The 20190-nt window shown below is 38.0% G+C and overlaps 2 protein-coding genes and 1 long non-coding RNA gene across 3 annotated transcripts; all 3 read left to right on the top strand.

The window, feature by feature from the left end:
- Positions 1-743: 743 nt before the first annotated feature.
- On the top strand, positions 744-5670 carry LOC113501386 (bromodomain-containing protein 7-like; the record flags this gene model as incomplete). Its single annotated transcript, XM_026882518.1, has 10 exons — positions 744-942; positions 1020-1129; positions 1548-1670; positions 2190-2396; positions 2657-2857; positions 3904-4060; positions 4426-4563; positions 4893-5033; positions 5198-5331; positions 5416-5670. Coding segments are annotated over exons 1-10 (1494 nt in total), but the record flags the coding sequence as incomplete, so codon positions are not given.
- A 36-nt stretch (positions 5671-5706) lies between these two features.
- Positions 5707-6259, top strand: LOC113500957. Its single transcript, XR_003401243.1, has 2 exons — positions 5707-5779; positions 6056-6259. It is a non-coding gene; the product is annotated as an uncharacterized LOC113500957 (long non-coding RNA).
- A 5251-nt stretch (positions 6260-11510) lies between these two features.
- LOC113500956 lies at positions 11511-13988 on the top strand. The gene is made up of 2 exons (XM_026881912.1): positions 11511-11883; positions 12310-13988. Exon 2 carries the CDS (start codon positions 12947-12949, stop codon positions 13922-13924), a length of 978 nt encoding a protein of 325 aa, XP_026737713.1. The 5' UTR covers positions 11511-11883; positions 12310-12946; the 3' UTR covers positions 13925-13988.
- The last annotated feature ends 6202 nt before the right edge of the window (positions 13989-20190 follow it).

Genomic DNA, 20190 nt, shown 5'->3' with positions numbered 1-20190 from the left:
TTTATTAGAATGAAAAACAAAGGGTACATACCTATTATTTATCTATTAAACAGTTTAGGTACATAACATTTGATATAACAAGGGTATATGGGTATATATACCTACTCGCTTTCGTAACACCCTAATCCATACCATGATACAGAAATGTTATTCTTGCTCTTTTATTCATGTAATTAATTATTAATAAGTTTTAATATTTTCCGGTCGAGCTAGCAATAAGGAGTACAACAATGAGCTTCAATTCTTGCGTGTAATGTAATATTCCTCAATCCACAACATTCACATAACGCCATCTAGTCTTTAACTTAGCAAACCTTGTGCTATGGTAATAATTCAATACTTATATATATACTCTAAATACATTCATAATATAGAAAAATAGCACCAAGACAAAATTTAATTAATGATTGTGCCCATTACACTAACATTTGGCCTGGGTGAGAATCGAACCCTAACGTAGTGGTTCAGAGCCATTTAAAACTATTAAGGAGGAAGGGATAAAAAAACCTTCACAATCCAAAACAGTCTCCACATAATAGATATATAGATCAAGAGGCATATTAACTGAATTAACTAAAACAAAAAAATATAATAACGTGAAATGAAACGTAATGCACCACGTTCCAGATTACGTAAAAGTAATTATTTGCCTACTGTCATTTATCTTAGAGCTCTGTCTATCTTAAGCAATGTACTATGTAGCTGTCCTTATCAGTTGAATACTGTTAAAAAGTCGATGGAACGCTACTGTCAAATCAGGATACAGCTTGGCTTGGGGTCTGTTGTAGAGTTTGTGTAAATTAAGTTTTATAATGATTTATTGGTAAAAATACTGATTTTAACGAATCAGTTCGTTAGTTAAAAACAAATTTAAATTTAGTATTATTTATTTATTATTATATTACCGTCCACAAATGGATGACTTAGAAAAATTAAGCTGTAGTGAGTATACGCCGTTATTTGATGCCGATTAAACTATTTTAAGTAATTGTTTACTTAAAAACATATTTGTATTTCAGAGGAAGAGTTGGAAGCAAGTGATCTAGAAAACTCAGCCAATGACGATCATCGAGATGATTATAAACCCAAGAAGGAAAAGAGAAAAAGAAGACGTCGTGAAATTGACATGGTGAGGATCGATATTTACTTGCATGTTTTAACGTAGAGTAAGTATTCGATTGAATGCCGAGTACCTAAATCTAAAGTATCTTAGGTTTAATGTTTAAAATACACCAATCTTGTCCTTTATGTACACTATAGTGATGTAAACACAAACTTTCTTTTATAAGTTCAACATTCAGGTTAAGTATGCTGAGTAAATTTTATAATTAGGAATATAAAAAGGGCCCCAAGATGCTAGATGTTGTCATTATTGTAAAAATGTAATAGTTTAGTGCAAACTGTGATGTAGATCTTCCCAATAATTGTGATATTTTCCAAAAAATAATGTGGTATGTGCTTTTTATGTTAATTTAGAATTAGTTCAATAAATATAGAGATTCCAAACATGTGGAAATTCTGTCAGCAGTTGAAATGGATTGTTCCAGATAAAACTGTCAGATGATGATGATTCAGAAGACGAGGGTTTGGCAAAGAAGCTGCTCCGTCGGCTCAGCCCCGCACCTAACTCTCCTGCCTCACACAGAGAACCTCGCACTTGTGTGCTTAAGGTAACTGATGCCTTCTATACACACATTCATTTACTAGATACATGATATAAGCAAGAAAAATGCATTTTATTTTTCATATCACATTCATAAATCACATATTGTAGTATATTTAACTCACAAAAGCACATAACACTATTAAAAGTTTGTAGCACAATTATTAAATTTTTTGCTTGGTCTCAGTTTGCACTAGAACACTATTGAAAATATCTTAAATAGACATCACCTCCTAAATATAGATAACACTGCACATTAGTACTTGGGTGTTCACATTCAGGCATCATTTTATGCTCACGTGGAAATTTTAAACATCTCATATTATCAAAGAGATGTTATTAACAAATCTTACTACTGCATGCTTCAATCAACTTCATACACATATTCTATATTACTGCTCCAACTCTCTATAGATCAAATTGATTGAGTACCTTATATGCCATAAAGGAGTTACTTACTCAACATAATCATCACATCAAGCTTAAAAAAGGCAACTCTTTTTGCTTAATTGATATATTTCCCCAGGCGAGTCAAAAGCGGCGTCCTCTCTCGCGTCTCCTGGAACAGCTCCTCCGAAACCTGGAAAAGCGGGATCCCAACCAGTTCTTTGCTTGGCCGGTGAATGATAACTTTGCTCCGGGATACTCGGACATTATCAGGCGGCCCATGGACTTCTCCACTATGAAGCAGAAGATTGATGACAATGAATACAAATCACTCAACTGTTTTATTGTAAGTACTTTTATCATTGTTGCTATTGAACTCATCTGGGTAACATGAACTGGTACAAAGATAGGTATCTTGGCATTTATTAAACTACTATGCAAAGTAACGAAGCAGACTTCTCACAAGTATACATAATCAAATTGACTGAGACTAAATATTGTGATAGTCACGCTATTTCAATAACTGCCCACAACACAAGGTTACAGATCTAACCCAAACCGAAACAAGCTTGATACAATTCATGGAAACCATGTTTCTGACCCCAGAGCGACTTCAAACTGATGTGCAACAACGCCATGAAGTACAACAAGGCTGGCACGGTGTACCACAAGGCGGCGCGGCGGCTGCTGCACGCCGGCCTCAAGCAGCTCACGCCGCAGAAGCTGCGCCCGCTCGGGAACCTGCTCACATACATGTACGAGATACCCATCAAGGAGCTCGGCTTCGACATCGGGAAGATGGATGTGGTAAGTACGCAGGCCAAGCGCCCGCGTCAGACCTCGCAAACGAAAGGTGCATTCACTGTACAGCTGGCGTATTGGTGAAACTACTGCTGTGTATTTTTATGTTTATGCTTAATCGATATTCATTATAATGTTTTTTTATTACTTTATGTTTTCTATGTTCGTTCACATTTTTCCCCATAAAAAGTAATGTATCTTTATTTTGCGAGGTCAATCTTGTTTTGTTGTTTTCTTAGGATACCAAAATATATAAAAAAGACGCGCACATTCCCCACGTAACGATCACAAACACAAAAAAAAAACAACTTTAAGTTTTACTGACATCAAAATGAGAAAAAAAAACTTCAAACTACCTTCTTTTTTTATTTTATTTTTCTGAAGTTGAACTAAACATGTTGATAAAATGACTTTTTGCATCGCAGCCTCTTAGGACGTACGGCAGAAAGGTGACACTTTGACCATATTAATAGATTTATAGGAGCGTAGTCGTGTATCATAGGTTTAGCGACATTTTGTTTGCTTCTGTCGGTTGACGCGTCTGTGTTGTGCTGTGAGATAGGACGAGCTGGACCGAGCATATGCATGACTTACACCTGCGGCTCAACAAACTTCACACTCATGGACAAACATGTGAGTCGGACATAACGTTATTGAGACATATTTGAAAGTCATATTGCAAACTAACTTAATGAGGCAGCTGTGGCATTAAACTTGTAATGTAATAGTCGATTGTTTTAAAACAATAGTACGAGAGCAATTATTGTTTTGCAAAATTTCTTAAAAAAGAGATTTGCCGCACTTTACATTTTATTATCAAATTCGTATTTATCATTTAAAAATATGACAAGCATATTTTTAAAGTCTCATTTTCTTTAAGTATAGTTTGAATTTAGTCAATGTTTCAACTTTCAACGAATCATTTGGATGAAATGTCGTCAAAACAGTTCATAACAAAAAGTTTTTGTCATGAGTGGTCAAGTTTGTTGAGCGGTTGCCTAGTGGCTAGAGTTGCGTGAGGCTTGTGGTGCAGTGTGTGTGTGTGTGTGCAGCACAAGGTGCTGAAGCGCAGCAGCCCGCTGAAGAGCGGCGGCAGCGAGGCCGAGGCCGCCAGCGACGGGAACAACGACGACGCGCTCGCCGCCGACTGCCGCAAGATGCAGATGGAGGCCGCGAGGGAGCAACACCGCCGCCGGCTCGCCAAGAAAGGTACGGGACAGCTGCCAGGCAGGCTAACTGCGCTGGAGCAAGGGTTTATTATTACAGTATGGATATTTTTAAGATCACATAGAACGTTATGATCTTTTAATATTTACCTACTCGCACCAGCACATTTAATCCAACAGTCGTCAGCACTGCTTGCATTGTGTTCGGGGGCCCACTATGACGATCTTACCTACTATTTTGTCGCTGAGCACTCTACGCTCTATAGTTTCTATCTTGCTTTACAATTGCAACGGTCTTATTTTAGCAAACAACACAGATAAACTCCAGGAACCAGAAACTGAACAAACAACGCAACGAACTCTAAAAGTTTATTTTATTTAATTCAATGATAATATAATTCCCTGTAGCGTTTCCCCGCATGGACTCGGAGGGCAAGACCACGCTGTGTCTGGTGACGGGCACTGTGGACGGAAACGGCGAGGACAAGCCTCTGACCCTCGGCCGGTACATCGGCAAGCTCACGCAGGGCAACGGGACCTTACACAGTAAGTATAAAACCAATTTATTGACAAATAATAGGTGAAGTTCTCTCCGTTGTAATTCTACATATTGTGTATGGTGACAAGCCATTTTTACGCGTACCATTCCTGTTGGAACATAATATGTATATAATATCGCACGTAAGCCTTTATAGAAGTTTTAGTGCACAGTAATGTATGTTTGTACGCATACACCGTGTTACATTTTGTTTTTGTCACATTTAGTAAAATTATGCAATATTTATCTTGAATACTAACACTAAATACTTTAGGGTTAGAGATTATCTGCAAAGTTTCAAACACATAGTGGCTAAATCATTTCTATTCTTGTTCAGTACCGCGCGAGGACCGTCGTAACGTAGCTAAAGGCGTAAAGCCTCTGAACTACGGGCCGTTCAGTTCGTACGCGCCCTCTTACGACGGCACCTTCGCGACGCTCACCAAGGAGGAGTCGCATCTACTCTACCATACATTACGTAAGTTGTTTTATTATGTAACTTGATTAGTTCTTATTTACGGATTTACGGTGTAATTGTAAAGTCGGACTCATACACATTTGACATCACAATTGTGGTATCTATTTCTGTAGTTAATTTCTAATGCATGAACTGTAATTTCACATATAACTATTTCTTTGCAGCCTATGAAAATGGTCAACACAATGAAGAGCCGTTACGCTTCGCTCCGGATTCCCCGTGGGCTCTCATATACGATATGGAGGCAATGTTCCCAGACAAGAAACAACAGGAAGCACAACAGATTAGCTATGAAAATGTATGTATGTCATTATGGATTTGGTAGAAAAGGGGAATTGGATTTATCTACATCAATGTTTTATATTGATTAAATATTTGTCAGGACTTGTCAAACGTGAAAGTGGACCTGGACCAGCTGCGCACCCTGTCGGAGCTGGGTATCGACGTGGAGTACCTGAACGACATCGAGGAGGAGGTGTCGGCGTCGCAGCAGGACTTCGGCATCGGCGGCGCGCTGCGGCACACGTGGACGCTGCTGGCGCGCCTGCAGCACGAGCAGGCCGCGCGCCTGGCCGCGCCGCCGCCGCCGCACCTGGCGCTGCTGCCGCGCGCCGCCGCCGCCGAGCGCGAGCTGGCGCGCCAGGCCGCCGCCGCGCTGCGCTCCATGCTGGCGCGCGTGCCGCCCCGCCACGTGGCGCCGCGCCGCGCGCTGCGGGCCGCCATGGGCGTCACGCTCGACCATCTGGGTGCGTACCTTACCCATCACATCAAACAATCAACTCTAATCGCTCGTGTTTTAAAACCCCTAGATGTTTGTACAGAAAACTTGTAGACTACTGACTAACCTACCACACTTTATCGTATGTATCAATGAATCTTTAAGAAATAAATATGTAGAAAAACAACCAAATATAGTAGTGTAAAAAAGAAAACGATGATTAAATCCCGCAGTGTACAAAAGAATACACAAATCCGTTATCTTCCCTCTCAACATTTTAATTGAAATTTGACTTATATTCCAGACACCCCTATGGCGGTGGACGACTTCGAGATGGAAATGAACGAGCACCGCGACCTGGCCTCCGACCCTGACTCCCGCTCCAGCCACGACAAATGAATGTATTATAAAGCTCTAGAAGAAGCGCGAGCAAATTGTTATTTATTGTACATAATATTTACCTAGTTATAAGCATTTTGTAAGAATAAAAATCACTGAAATCAAGGAATTTTCGTATATTTATTCAACCAAAAGTAAAACAGCAGGTTTCACCACGCCGAACCCAAGTGTTGCGGAGTGTTTGTATGATTTTCTATTGCTACTTTTGAATCTGTGTATCTTTCTGCATGTGACTTGAAAGTTTTGCGACACTGGGATTTTATCCTTAATGCGAGAGTAGTTTTTTTTAAGGAGACATTTAAAAGCATACGAGTATTCAATTGACAGTAGAACCACAGGACACTCATACCGTTAAGGACGCTACTCGTGATAGAAGTTTCACGTTTAGCCGCTAGAGAGCGGTAATGGCTACATTTTGCAAAGTTAGTTCTGACATTTTACGACAGATAGCGCTGTAAGTTCCGTCTGACATTATTTCAAGTATAAACTTCACTATTTTGAAACTGACTTGCTCCTTAGTGTTCAAATAAGTGATTCGATTCTCACCCAGGACAAAGAGTTTGAGTGATGACCACGACCATTTGTGTGTAATTTGTCAATATTACGCATGTATTTAGAAATACATCCGTATGTTGAGCATATATATATATACAATACAAGTTTTGATTCGTATGATAAGTTGGCGTTATCTAGAAGTGTGATGAAGTTGGAAGATCAACTTGTGTTCTTAGGGTATAGTACGCAAAGGTAAAATGGACCTCTATTATTGAGACTCCGCTGTCCGTCCTTCCATCACCAGGATGTATAAATAAAACGGTTATACCTATAGTTGCGGATTTGTTTATATTGCTATATCTGTTCAAGATCATGCAATCATTTAGGATACAGTCATTTTGCCTTATTAATTAATTTCAACACAAAACACTTATCAACATTTTAATTACTTGTTTAATTCTACTCTTCAAAGATTTCCAACTCTTTATTTTACCGCCCGCAGTTCAGAAATATCTACAATACTCAATCCAATTCATCTATCAAATTTATATTTTATGAAACAGTAGAACGATTCAATCGCTCTCGAACCCCCCAAATCAAACTTGTATCCGGAACGATAACATGTAGGTACAGTCGGCAACAAAAGGCTCACAATTCAATTTACTAAGTGCCGGTACTTTTCAGTGGCATGTAGCTATATAGAAGAGTACTAAGGTATTTCTTTTTAAATTCTGAAGGCTTACTGTAAGCTTTTCGTAATGCTCTTGGTCACCAGCTGCGTATAATTAAATAGGTTTTAAGTATATTTTACATTTATACCATACATGGTGTAAAACTTATTTTGTTACCTTATTACACATAACATAGGTATGATTATATTCAGTATTATTGCTTTCAAAACCTCCTAGTTTTCAGCTCCTTCTGTAGCTGATCGTACCAGGCGTGTTGAGTTCCGCGCGCAGTCGGCGGCGCGTGCGACCGGCGGCGCGCGCGCACTCACACGCTGCGCACGCGACGCTCACTTGACACTCGCCTGTAGGGGCCGCCAAACTATCATGTTCCTACGTCATAATATTATGCGGTGATGGTTAATGAAGCGTGCAGGTCATAAGTTGAATTAAAGGTGATTGAAAATAAACGAAAAGTTTGGAACATAATTTTTTTTTTCAGGCGTAATATTTTCTTGGCATCGCTTAAGATAAATTGATAAATTTCTACGATTTGTCAAGAAGCTACAGGGGTGCAAACATCACTTATGTATAGCACAGAAGGAGGCTTAATATAAAGGTACACGTATCATAAAGTGTACCCCTTGACGAGGTATAAATAGGTTGCGAGGGAGCTGAGCTCGGCTGGCTGACTCATAAAAATATAAAGTAAGCAAGACAAGATTATTATTAATCCATCTACGAGTACTTGTAACTCAGCCTCAATGTTAAGTGCCGAATTTCCTCTTCAGTCAATCAAAATAATTAAAACTTATTTAGAAAAAAGTTGTGTTATTTATAGATATCTCAAATTAGTTTTTGTAATTATTTTTGTCGTTAAGAGTTTTGTGATTATTGAAGTATCGTCATCAGTGACCTTTGACTCTTTTTCTTATTAGGAAATTTCCTGTACAAAGCTATGTCAGTTTGTAGATGTTTCTCTCATATTCTAAACTCCAAAAATAGAAAGTTCCAGAAGTCAAACGTCGTTTATAAATAAATAGGTGATACATCATCCAAGTTGTTTGAAGTTAGCCGATCTCAGTGGGCATGTTTAACTAACTCAGTGAATATCAACTGCCTGCTTACATTGGTAACTTTAAGTTTAATTGCCCCACGGTGGGCGCCAACACCACCCTCGCTCGTATTCACACGGGAACTAACCAGCATACAAACTTATAAATACGTGCAATTTAAGCGACATTCAACCTTATTGCGTAGTCATAACTTGGTTGGCGATGTACTGGTAATGTTGTTGTAATTGTATACGGTAAACAAGTGGTTTTTATAATAAATTGTATTGGTTTAGTAAATTTTGATGTTTTTGACTGATCGGTATTGTATTGGGGTTGTAGCGGCTGTGATATAGAGGTATTAGAGTAATGAAAGGAAAGGAGTATTGTATCACATAAGGTGCGTTAAACTAGCTAGTAAACAGATTAACTTCGGGTCAACGACAACAAATGTCGCGAAAACAAATTTCCTGAGATTGCGGCATGACTTAGGGTTCTCTACAATCATCAATCTTACTTATTAGTCGATAAGTAAAATGTGTACTAGCTATTATCGTATTATATATCTTACACAGATTTCGCATTTAAGAATACTTTCCAATCTTTTTTTGACATAAATCAATATGGTGATAGTTATATACACATATATTATTTTTCGGTTTCTAATGCAACACGTACCATGTCATTTTGTACTACGGCATTTTATGGCAAAAGGTAGAATGTGCAAGGTTATACAGGTTATACCTTGAACTTATGTTAGAAGCTTATTGCAATACCTACATTCTATACAAAGAAAAAAAATCTCATTTCTCATTTCTGAAGTTTACCAACTCGATAAACATCTTTGCCATGCCAGATCTACTATTTCTTGTCAGGTATATCGCAAACACTACCGTTAAACCTCCAGAAATACATGGAAACATAGGCATGATGACGGAGTACAAAAAATAAAAATCGATTTATTTCTCACATAGATATTTCTTTGACAAAAAAAAAACAACACAAAATAAATGAAAAAAAAATTGTCCTAATCCTTTTGCAATTAGTAATAATTTTGTATTTGCTAAAATACATAAACCTACCTATTCAGTAAGATAGACATTTTGTTCAGCTAACAAAGCAGAAAAAATATATCTCAGAAGATATATGAAGACAATGTTACAAAAGGATGTTTCAGAAACAATTTCCGTATTACGATTGTTTCATAACAAAACGGTATAGAATAATATCAATCTGAAAAGAAATTGAGATATTTTTGGCAATACTAATAATATCTTCTAAGACATGTGTCTCTTTTCACATTGATATATCCGCTACACCGGCTGGGTTAGTACCTACCTAGTACCTATACGTATGATTTTCCTTTAAACTGGTATTGCATAATAATTTCAAATATTCTACATGTAATTAATGCCATTGCTTTATTTTTATGTTTCAAAATACTCTTTTATTCTAATTTATTACTATTGAAGAAGTTCATTCAATCAATTCACTTTATCATTGTTCTCTGCTGGACATACGCAGTCCTGTTGCGACACAGCACCCAGTGTTCTGCCTTCAAGTCTAGTCCGAGAAAAGAAGAAAATTAAAGAAAGTCAAATAATCACAGCGTCGGTGAAGATGTGATTATTTATAAAATTGATTATGTGAGCTTGAGTTGTTTAGAAACTTCAAGCATCATTTTAATGATAAAAGGTACCCAAGTACAGATGAATTAAGTCACTTTCTTAGGTTTACGCGAATGTTAGACATTGAAATGAAACGACTTTTACGGATTTTATCGCGGTTTAATTTTTGGTTTTAGTTCCCGACGTTTCGACACCTTTGCAGGTATCATGGTCCCGGGCAGACTGAGATGGTGTTCGTCTTGACAGAAGATGTTGCTCGTTCTACCTTCATATTTTTAATTAATTATTTATGGTCCGACCTACGCAGTATGAGCTCACTGTGTCGTGATGTCTTGCAGCGCTGCTCTTGGGTTTAGCTTTGAGTTTTTGTATTATTGGGTCCCAAGTAGGTGATATCTTCCAGCCATCTTCTCTATTGAAATTAGGGTGTTTTTTAATCTCAATAGCCTCGCGAAACATCCTTGGTAGGAATTTGGATTCTTTAGCGAGGATCTGTGGTTGATCAAATCTAATATAATGGCTGGAGCCTTCAGCATGTTCGGCGACTGCAGACTTCGTTGAGCGGCGGTGTTTGACGTCAGCTATGTGTTCTTTTACGCGGGTCCCTATGCTTCGTTTAGTTTGACCGATATAAGAGAGGCCGCAGTCACAATCTAGTTTGTATACTCCTGCATCTTGTAGAGGTATGTGACACTTGACAGATGGTAGGGACTGGCTAATCTTCTTGGGCGGCTTGAAGTATGTTTTAATTGAAGCTCGCTTCAGGATGTAACCAATCTTGTCAGTGACTCCTCGGACGTATGGTAGTACAGCAGGCAAACGATCAACTGTGGCTGGCTTCACTCGGTTTCTGTGACGGGGCCGTGGAACTTGGAGCTTGTTGTCTCGCAGTACTTGCTTGACGTGTTGAAGCTCAGCGGCAAGGTGTCTGTCATCACAGAGTCCGTGTGCTCTCTGAAACAAAGATTTTCCCACGGTAGCTAACTGTTTAGGGTGGTGGTGAGATTCACCGTTTAACATTACATGCCTACCAGTTAAGGATTGCATTGAAATTGTCTCCAAGAAGCTAGCAGAGAACAACTTACCTCTAGCATATGCAGAACTCTTAGAACACTGCCTCACATCTGGCTACCTGCTGTGGAACAATCATTTCTATGTACAAGTAGATGGTGTAGCGATGGGCTCGCCTGTATCCCCTGTAGTCGCTGATATATTCATGGAAGACTTCGAGGAGACAGCCTTAAAAACAGCTCCTTTCACTCCCAGGTTTTATAAACGGTACGTAGATGACACTTTCACAATTTTACCATCTAACCAAGTAAATGCATTTTTAAAACATCTCAACTCCATAAATAACAAAATTCAATTCACTATGGAGTTGGAGGATAACAAATCTCTTGCCTTCCTAGACATATTAGTTAAACGGAATCCTGATCAGACCATAAGTCACACCGTGTATCGCAAAAAGACCCATACAGATTGTCACAATATACATACATTTCCTTAAAACTATTACACAATTTATAAAATATAATAATAAAATCTAAAATTTAATAATCTGAAGAAAAATACGAACAGACTAACACGACAACTTGATACCGCGCGCTGTTTTATATTTATGGAATATTCCTATCACCTGCGTGGGGCGCGCGCGCACTTTGCCGTGCGCCGGCGCCGCCGCCAGTGCCGCTCGATCAGCTGTCGAGGAACGACATCTACTAGTGCTCTGTACGGCACCCTGCCGCGTACGCCCTCGTATTAATTCTCACACTGTACTGATTTTGCTAGTGGCTCATATTCACCTTGCACCCTATCAAGGCTTAAAATTATTAATAAATATTAGAATACTTGAATATACAAGTGATTTAGTGTTAGTTCGTCCCGTACTGGGTAAGTTGTACAATTTATTATAATTATGGGTTGTCTTCAATAATGTGTGTCGCCACCGCCGCTTAAGAAAACGCTATTTGTTTTCAACTCATTGTACATACTGTTCTTGTAACATTGCTCGCTTTGGTCCGCTTATAACAGCTATTTTTGGCATCACCATGATACCCACATTTGTAAAAAAAAAAAGGTATCAGCTGATAATGTAAACTATCGCCAACACCAGATATTTTAGACTTCTTACTTTCTTTTACTAATTCTTATTATCATTAGTGCATTTTCGCTTGCGTACTATTTTCCTTCTTGTTACCTACTGAACCTAGACTAGCCTTCTAGTAGATGCCAACCTCTTTCTGTAAGGTGGTGAAGGCTTGCAAGGGTGGCTTAACAATATAAGCTCCTAATGCTATTTTGGAACGACGGTTCCAGGGACTTCTAAGCGGTTGAAGACCTGTGCTGAAGCTGGCTGATGGAACTGCATCCTGCATTGCTCCGCTGACTGACTGTCGCCGAGGCCATCCCGACACCCCCGACTGACACCAAACAGGAGAGTGCGGTGTTCGCAACCTTCTACGTGGTCCGACCTTTGTACCGGCCTTACTCATTGCCCTCTCATTACGTATTTACCTAGGTTACTGTTAAGTTTATGCGAACATTTTAAATATAGTTTAATTTTTATTTTTACTTGCGATCGTTTCATTTTATAATCCTGAAAGATAAAAAGGAACGTGACAGTGGCGCCCAGAAACGTGGTTTTCTAAAGGTCAAAGGTCGGTCCAACGTATTTGGTTTGTAGCTATTAGGCATTCTTTGGTGTGGTAGTATTATAGTTGGTGTTTGTGATTGTACTGGGTCCTTGTGTTATTTTTCTTTCCTTCCTCGATTTTTTTTGTTTTTTTTTTAATTTATTGTATATGTTGCTGTACTTAACTACCTCCTTATTCAAATATTAAATGGAAATTACTTGTATTTAAGCTGATTTTGAATGTTACCTCGCTTTACTTGGTAGCCATAAGCTTGTAATTTTGTTTTACTTTATTGTACAACATACCCAGCGTTTTGTAAAATGGCTTTTCCAATTAAATTTTTATTACTACAAAAATCTGAACTGCTTTATGAGGTCACTATTCGAGGTGAGGTACCGGTGGATAATGTTACAGAGCTCCGTCGTCAAATCACTAGATTAACACAAAAATATCCACCTGAGGATATTTATGAATCCTGTTTAGACTTTGTAGAAGATTGTAATGGATTTGCTGAGACCCTAGAAAAAGTTAAAAATAATATAACGCTACTTAAGTCAGATACACAAAAATCATTGGTTGATAGAACACAAAGTTTATTACACCATTTACATTATAGATTACAGCGTATTGTCCCTCCACTTACACCTGAGCATAACAAGTTATTAAATAATTTAAAATCAACATATAATACCTTATCATCGCATTTTGCTGATATATTAAAATCATCCGGGCCTTCAGTCGAGGGCGTAACGGCTTCTAAAGTAGATAGTTTGGCAGAAGGGATAACAAAAATCGCCGTCACCTGTGACCGTGGCTTATCCTCTGATATTTCTAAATTAAAATATGACGGGAAAACATGTGTGCGTGCCTTTATACAGCGCTTAAATGAATTCCGAACCGCTAAAGAGGTCTCTGATACCAAAATGATGAATGCGGCAACAGAGATTTTTACTGGAGATGCGCTGCATTGGTTCCGTAGTGTCAAATCTCATGTAAACTCTTGGGATGAATTGTTAGTGTTACTTAAGGACGATTTTGATATCGTGGATTACGATTACCGTATGTTGTCGGAAATCCGTAATCGTTCTCAGGGTAATGCCGAAAACATAACTATTTACTTAGCAATTATGGAAGGCATGTTTTCTCGTCTTAGCAAACCAATGAGTGAAGTCGATAAACTCGATATAATCTTGCACAACATAAGACCTTGTTATGCGAATATACTAGCAACTAGTCCCGACATTACTTCCGTAAATCACTTACGTACACTTTGTCGGAACTTTGAGCGTGTCACTTAAACGGTGTCGGTACTTAAACGGTGAATCTCACCACCACCCTAAACAGTTAGCTACCGTGGGAAAATCTTTGTTTCAGAGAGCACACGGACTCTGTGATGACAGACACCTTGCCGCTGAGCTTCAACACGTCAAGCAAGTACTGCGAGACAACAAGCTCCAAGTTCCACGGCCCCGTCACAGAAACCGAGTGAAGCCAGCCACAGTTGATCGTTTGCCTGCTGTACTACCATACGTCCGAGGAGTCACTGACAAGATTGGTTACATCCTGAAGCGAGCTTCAATTAAAACATACTTCAAGCCGCCCAAGAAGATTAGCCAGTCCCTACCATCTGTCAAGTGTCACATACCTCTACAAGATGCAGGAGTATACAAACTAGATTGTGACTGCGGCCTCTCTTATATCGGTCAAACTAAACGAAGCATAGGGACCCGCGTAAAAGAACACATAGCTGACGTCAAACACCGCCGCTCAACGAAGTCTGCAGTCGCCGAACATGCTGAAGGCTCCAGCCATTATATTAGATTTGATCAACCACAGATCCTCGCTAAAGAATCCAAATTCCTACCAAGGATGTTTCGCGAGGCTATTGAGATTAAAAAACACCCTAATTTCAATAGAGAAGATGGCTGGAAGATATCACCTACTTGGGACCCAATAATACAAAAACTCAAAGCTAAACCCAAGAGCAGCGCTGCAAGACATCACGACACAGTGAGCTCATACTGCGTAGGTCGGACCATAAATAATTAATTAAAAATATGAAGGTAGAACGAGCAACATCTTCTGTCAAGACGAACACCATCTCAGTCTGCCCGGGACCATGATACCTGCAAAGGTGTCGAAACGTCGGGAACTAAAACCAAAAATTAAACCGCGATAAAATCCGTAAAAGTCGTTTCATTTCTAAGTCACTTTCGTCAGTCTGAGCATAAACCATCTTCTGCTATATAACTTGGTAAAAGCATTCAGTCATGATGACGCATATAAAGCAAATTATCTGTCAAGTAAGTTATAAATAGGATTTATAACGACCAAATGGCTACCGTAATTATGTAAATCAACAATTAGAAACAACAACAGCCCTTACCAACTGAATGTTTCACGGTGGACTATTTTTATACGAAGTTACAAATTGCTCCCCTCAACTATAACCTTATGCTTTAGAATCACGAAAGGTAATTTGTTACTGATGAGTCTTATCAGATTTATGTAAGGAAATGTTACGAAATATTTATAATATTAATAGAATCACTAGTATTACTCTATTTACATGTATTTTATCGTGAATAGCTTCCGTGCAAAGGAACATTCGGAATAACTTATTTGTTGAATGTATTACTCAAGGTTAGGATTATTTAACCATCTATTTTCAAGCATGCGTTTAAGCTGCGTGTATTTTTATGAAACTAAGTTTTTTCATAATAATCTAATCATTGTAAAATACGTTTTTCTCACAGTGATGTTTTCGCAGTGCTTCCGACCTTTAAGTAGCTTCCAACCAAGAATATTAGTTCTAAAGTTTATAAACAACTTGAAACCACAAACAAACACGGCTAAGAAAATATACCGTAGTTCAAACAGACCTGACTGCATCAAAGTCTCATCAATGACAGAACACAGTCTATCCCGCGTATGACAATGGCCGCACAATACCCGACTAGCACCTGTCAGAAAGTCCCATGGACCCACGGACCTACAAAAAACGGGTTAATACTCGTAGTGATACTAAAAAAACCGCTCTCATGGTTTTTGCCGTGATTTTTTGGATGTAACAATGGGCGTCTCTAGAATTATAGACACATGATCGACTTCGTGGGTACATTTTAATATATGACTATCCTTTCGAACTTGTGTATAATTTGATATCTTTGGATAACTAATCTGAGATTATTTTACTGTTAGGTATTGCGTATTTGCGTTACCTTAACTATAGATAGGTCGATCTGTTATCAATTTTAATTCCGTTTTAAAAACTTACTTACGTTTTTTTTTTACGAAAATGTTGGTAGTCATTAGGCAAGCCCATTTCTCTTAAAGTGGTGTAAAGCGGCATCTCTCACCTACGAAGGTCACAATACTGCTGATTGGCACTAATTATTAAATTATGCAGGACCGCAGATCTGCAAACTCATAACTAAGGAGGTTAAGATCCTACAATATTTACGTAAATATGTATATAGTTCCCAGTGTTTTATATTTTTCTAGATACTTAATGTAGGTATAAAGCCTCAGGCGTAGGACTTCACCGCCAGTTATCGGACTTGCGGTAAAAATAGCCGCTCGTTTTAACTTCAATAGGATCAAAGCTTCTTGTTAAATGTCAAAGTGAAGTATTTACTAAAGAATAAAATATCCCGTCCTGACTTATTGAAACACCTTTTACGTCTAGTCCAGAAGACGCTTAAATAAACTTTCTTTTAGAAAAAAAGGTTATTTTTTTGTATTTTGTTTCGGTTAAATTATTCAAGGCTGCCGTCTACTTTGTAAATGAAAGATGTATTTTTTGTTCAATAAATTGAAGATAGATTTTTTTTTACAGCCATATCTTAACCGAAATTGAATTTAGAGCCTTTAAAGGTCAAGGTCATCAAATAACCCTTCTAATAAAAAGTAATTCTTAAGATCTAGATTATTCTAGATTGGTCTACATCAAACCAGTTTTTATTAGAACACGTTATACCTTGAACTCCGTCACGAGACAGTTTATTAGTGACAGCAGTTTATTTCCAGTGCGTTTATCGTGTTAGTAAACAATCCACGTCTACGGAAAGACGTCACAGAATAATTCTAATACTCATAACGGTGGGGTGAGCTGAACAGGCCGAACTAGGTCGGAAATACTGGTAGAAATGGGTATGACGTTATTTATTAAGACTATAATTATACTAAAGTTAACAACGCGAATGAGACTTCATTCATGTTTACAGAAGAGTGGCATATAAGTTAAGTGAGCTGGTGCTAAATGAGGTTTAGTTGATAATGTCACATGTTACAAGAGCTAGCTACCGTATGGTATAATAATTGTTGCAAACTTTTTGGTCAAAACATTCAAATTTAAAAATGTGCACTAGAATATTTAAGGAATGATACTAACACAAACTTGATTTAACATCAAAAACGATGCATTGTACATTAAATGTATTAAAAAAATAGACAAAAAGGAGTATTCTTCTAGTATCATAGACTGTCAAAGAATCCTATTTCACAGTCAAAAGCGTCACCAAGCCTTTATAGTTCATACGTACTTGACAACACGAAAATGCTACAAAGCGAACTTTTTTAGCATCTTTCTAAACGGATTATGAACACAATACATTTCGCGATGACTACTCGACGCGGAATAGTTAATCTGATCAAGAGGCTTACCACCATACCTCAAAGTAAGTTTGTCGCAGTAAGAGCGAGACACCGCTCTACGAAGTTTAGCTAGCTATCTCGCTCCCGCTATTGTATCTGTTTTACTTAAACAGGTAGTACATGGCTAGGATTATTAAAGTCGCAAGGCTCTCGACTGTTGCCGATTTTAATAAAAAACGTAAAGAGCCTTGTTGAGTCTCTTGTATCACGCTCTTGGTTGAGAAGAGTAATCTCCCCTTATTACAGTGCATGCTGTGAAGGCGGCTCGGCGGCGCGCGGCGGTTTGAATGGATTAAAAGTAATCTTATTTATAATTTTACTAATCTTTGCGGTGATTTTTGTTTTGAATGGGATACCCCTGCAAAATGTAAATCAATCAATTCGGCCTATAGCAGGTCACAAGCTAGTCCCATATTATGCCACAACAGTCAGTCCTAAATTCCATTTATGTACCTAAAAATACCTCATGTTTTTATCTTCCCTACTTAAATATGCTTCTCCTTAAAAAAAGTATAATCTGTTACTTTACTAAGACAAAGTCATTTTTCAATTTAAACAAAAAAAGTTTTTTTTAATGCTCCAACTCTATCATAAATTGACACCACTTTGAAACAATCAAATATGTATCTTTCGTCAGCAGTTCAAGCGCGTCAATTTGCAAAACGTGATAATATTGCAAATAATAATCTGCTTAGACCGTGTCTCGTCTGCATGTAGCATCACTCCCACGCCACAGACACAGTTCAGACTAGAAACTAATAGTTCAATGTTCTTTACAATAGTCATTAGGAATATAATAATACGAGAATTTGTCTGAACACACTCGTATAATGTTCTTGATTTTAATGAATTATTCTATTCTTGTATTAGTGCTTTTAACATTTCTGAGAGATATTTGCTACTTTCGCCAATTATGATATCAATTAGATTTTTATACAAAACGTAATCAGAAATAATAAAGGTTAAATTTTTGTTTTTTATTGATATTATATTTCTTGTTTAGAAGATTATTAGTAAGAGTGTTTGTGTTGTTGAAAGCACTAAAATTTTAGAAAGGTTTTGAATGTATAACGTTTGCTAATAATAACATACCCATCAATAACTGTCGACATTAATAAAGATCATCGATTTAAGGGCTAGTATATTACATTATGGTATCGAACAACATTAATATTATCATAAACATTACGACGCTAATCTCATCTCGTCATGATGGCCACTCAAAACCCAAGCTCGTCAAACATCGACCATTACTTTTCATCTTAAGTTAAATCACACATTTTCATGAATGACTGGAGTGACGTAGCTAGGCATTCCGTTATTGATCTCTTAAACTTCAGTTTGTCATTTCTAAGAGTTATTTAAGATATTATATTCGAGTTTTTTTTTAATAAGGCTCCCTACTTTCTTCCTTGTTATTCTTTTCAGTCATCTCAGTGGGTGATCATAGATTTCAGAGTTCTCATTAAGTAATGGCGGTCTGAAAGGCTGAGTTAGTTACTGGGTCCAAAAGTGACAGGAAAGACGGAAGAAAGACTGTCGATGAGCAACTTGGACAAGAACCGCGATTCCTTGCGTAGTTTTTCGTCTGTGCTATTAAAATACGATTCCACCTTGTAGCTATTCATCGTTTACCTCTAATAACAAAACATGACAAAAAGCAAATAAATTTAATTAATTTAAAATATATACGTTCAGTTAAGCATTTGAAGTTCACACGAAACCTTATTTCAAGTACAAAATATTTGTAGTTTCAAATCGTCGATATACAAACAGTAATTAATACAGCATTGCTTAATTACAGAGAGCCCGGGACAAGGTCATGAAACAAATTACAACACAAATTCAATTTGGAGGTGTTACCAAACTTCAGCGTGGATTAAAAGCCTAGCTCGACGGAGATGGGAAACGGCTGGCTGCGGGAGTGAAGCACAGGAATATACTTTGTATATTCTACATAGCGTATGAATTCCCATGGTCTCAGGTCTAAGGGAAGGGTGAAGCACTGTGGTGGTTTTAGCCGGTAAAAGTATAGGCATACCTCTCCGCTTTTCTCGGCGCAGAGAAAGTCCATGAGGATTTCCCCGGGTAAAAAAGGGGTTTATGTTTTGCTTTCCAGTAATCCATGTTGGCAGAACATCGATCAAAATGAAGACTATCTCGATTTTTTTTTATTATTATTAGATGATAAAGGTGTTAAAAAAATTGTCCGCTGGTGGTCATACCATTAAAATATCGTCATCAGAACTCACTCAGTATGTTTTGAAATCTCCCTGCCTTTTTGGGCAAAACATTACCGATTATTTGAGTGCTACATCTAAGATTTTCTTGACATTGGTACACTGACCTATATGATTACTGAAAGTGCAGGTCCGAGCGTGTTGCGCGGGTCGTGCGGGTCGTGCGTGCCGCGCGTGCTGTCACCCTGGAGTCTCGTGTCGCGCGTCTGCTGGCGACGTCCGACGTGTGCCCGATACACTGATACCTACAAACCTGGACACAACGTAATGTCGACCTTAATGCTTTGAAATAAAGACTGTATAAATGACAGTATGATGTAAGGAGTGTACAGTGATTGCGGCCGGCACGCGACAGCTCGGAAGTCGGTCATTACGCATGTATTAGCTAACACAGGTTATTGTATTGTTTCAATTATTCTGGTGGTGTTGGATAAAGTCAGTATGTAGTCTACATGGATCTCGATACTAAAGATTTATTTTACTTCGAGAGCTATCTAAAAGTAAAAGCTAAAGAATTGAATGCTTTTTGAGTGCGCTTTCGCTTTTATGTAACTCTGAAGTCAGTAGCTACTTAAGTATATATAAAACGCACTCAAAAAGTCCCCTAACAATAATAAAAAATATTTGCAAGCTATTTCACTTTCATAATCCGGCACTCGTACACTAAT

The sequence above is a fragment of the Trichoplusia ni genome, chromosome 15 (assembly GCF_003590095.1).
Source record: "Trichoplusia ni isolate ovarian cell line Hi5 chromosome 15, tn1, whole genome shotgun sequence".
In the NCBI taxonomy this organism is placed as follows: Eukaryota; Metazoa; Arthropoda; class Insecta; order Lepidoptera; family Noctuidae; genus Trichoplusia; species Trichoplusia ni.
Note: the sequence above shows the minus strand (reverse complement) of the source record. Positions and strands in the feature narration are given on the sequence as shown.

Coding starts and splice junctions, on each gene's coding strand:
- LOC113500956 (XM_026881912.1), top strand. CDS start 12,947: ATGGCTTTTCCAATTAAATTTTTATTACTACAAAAATCTGAACTGCTT.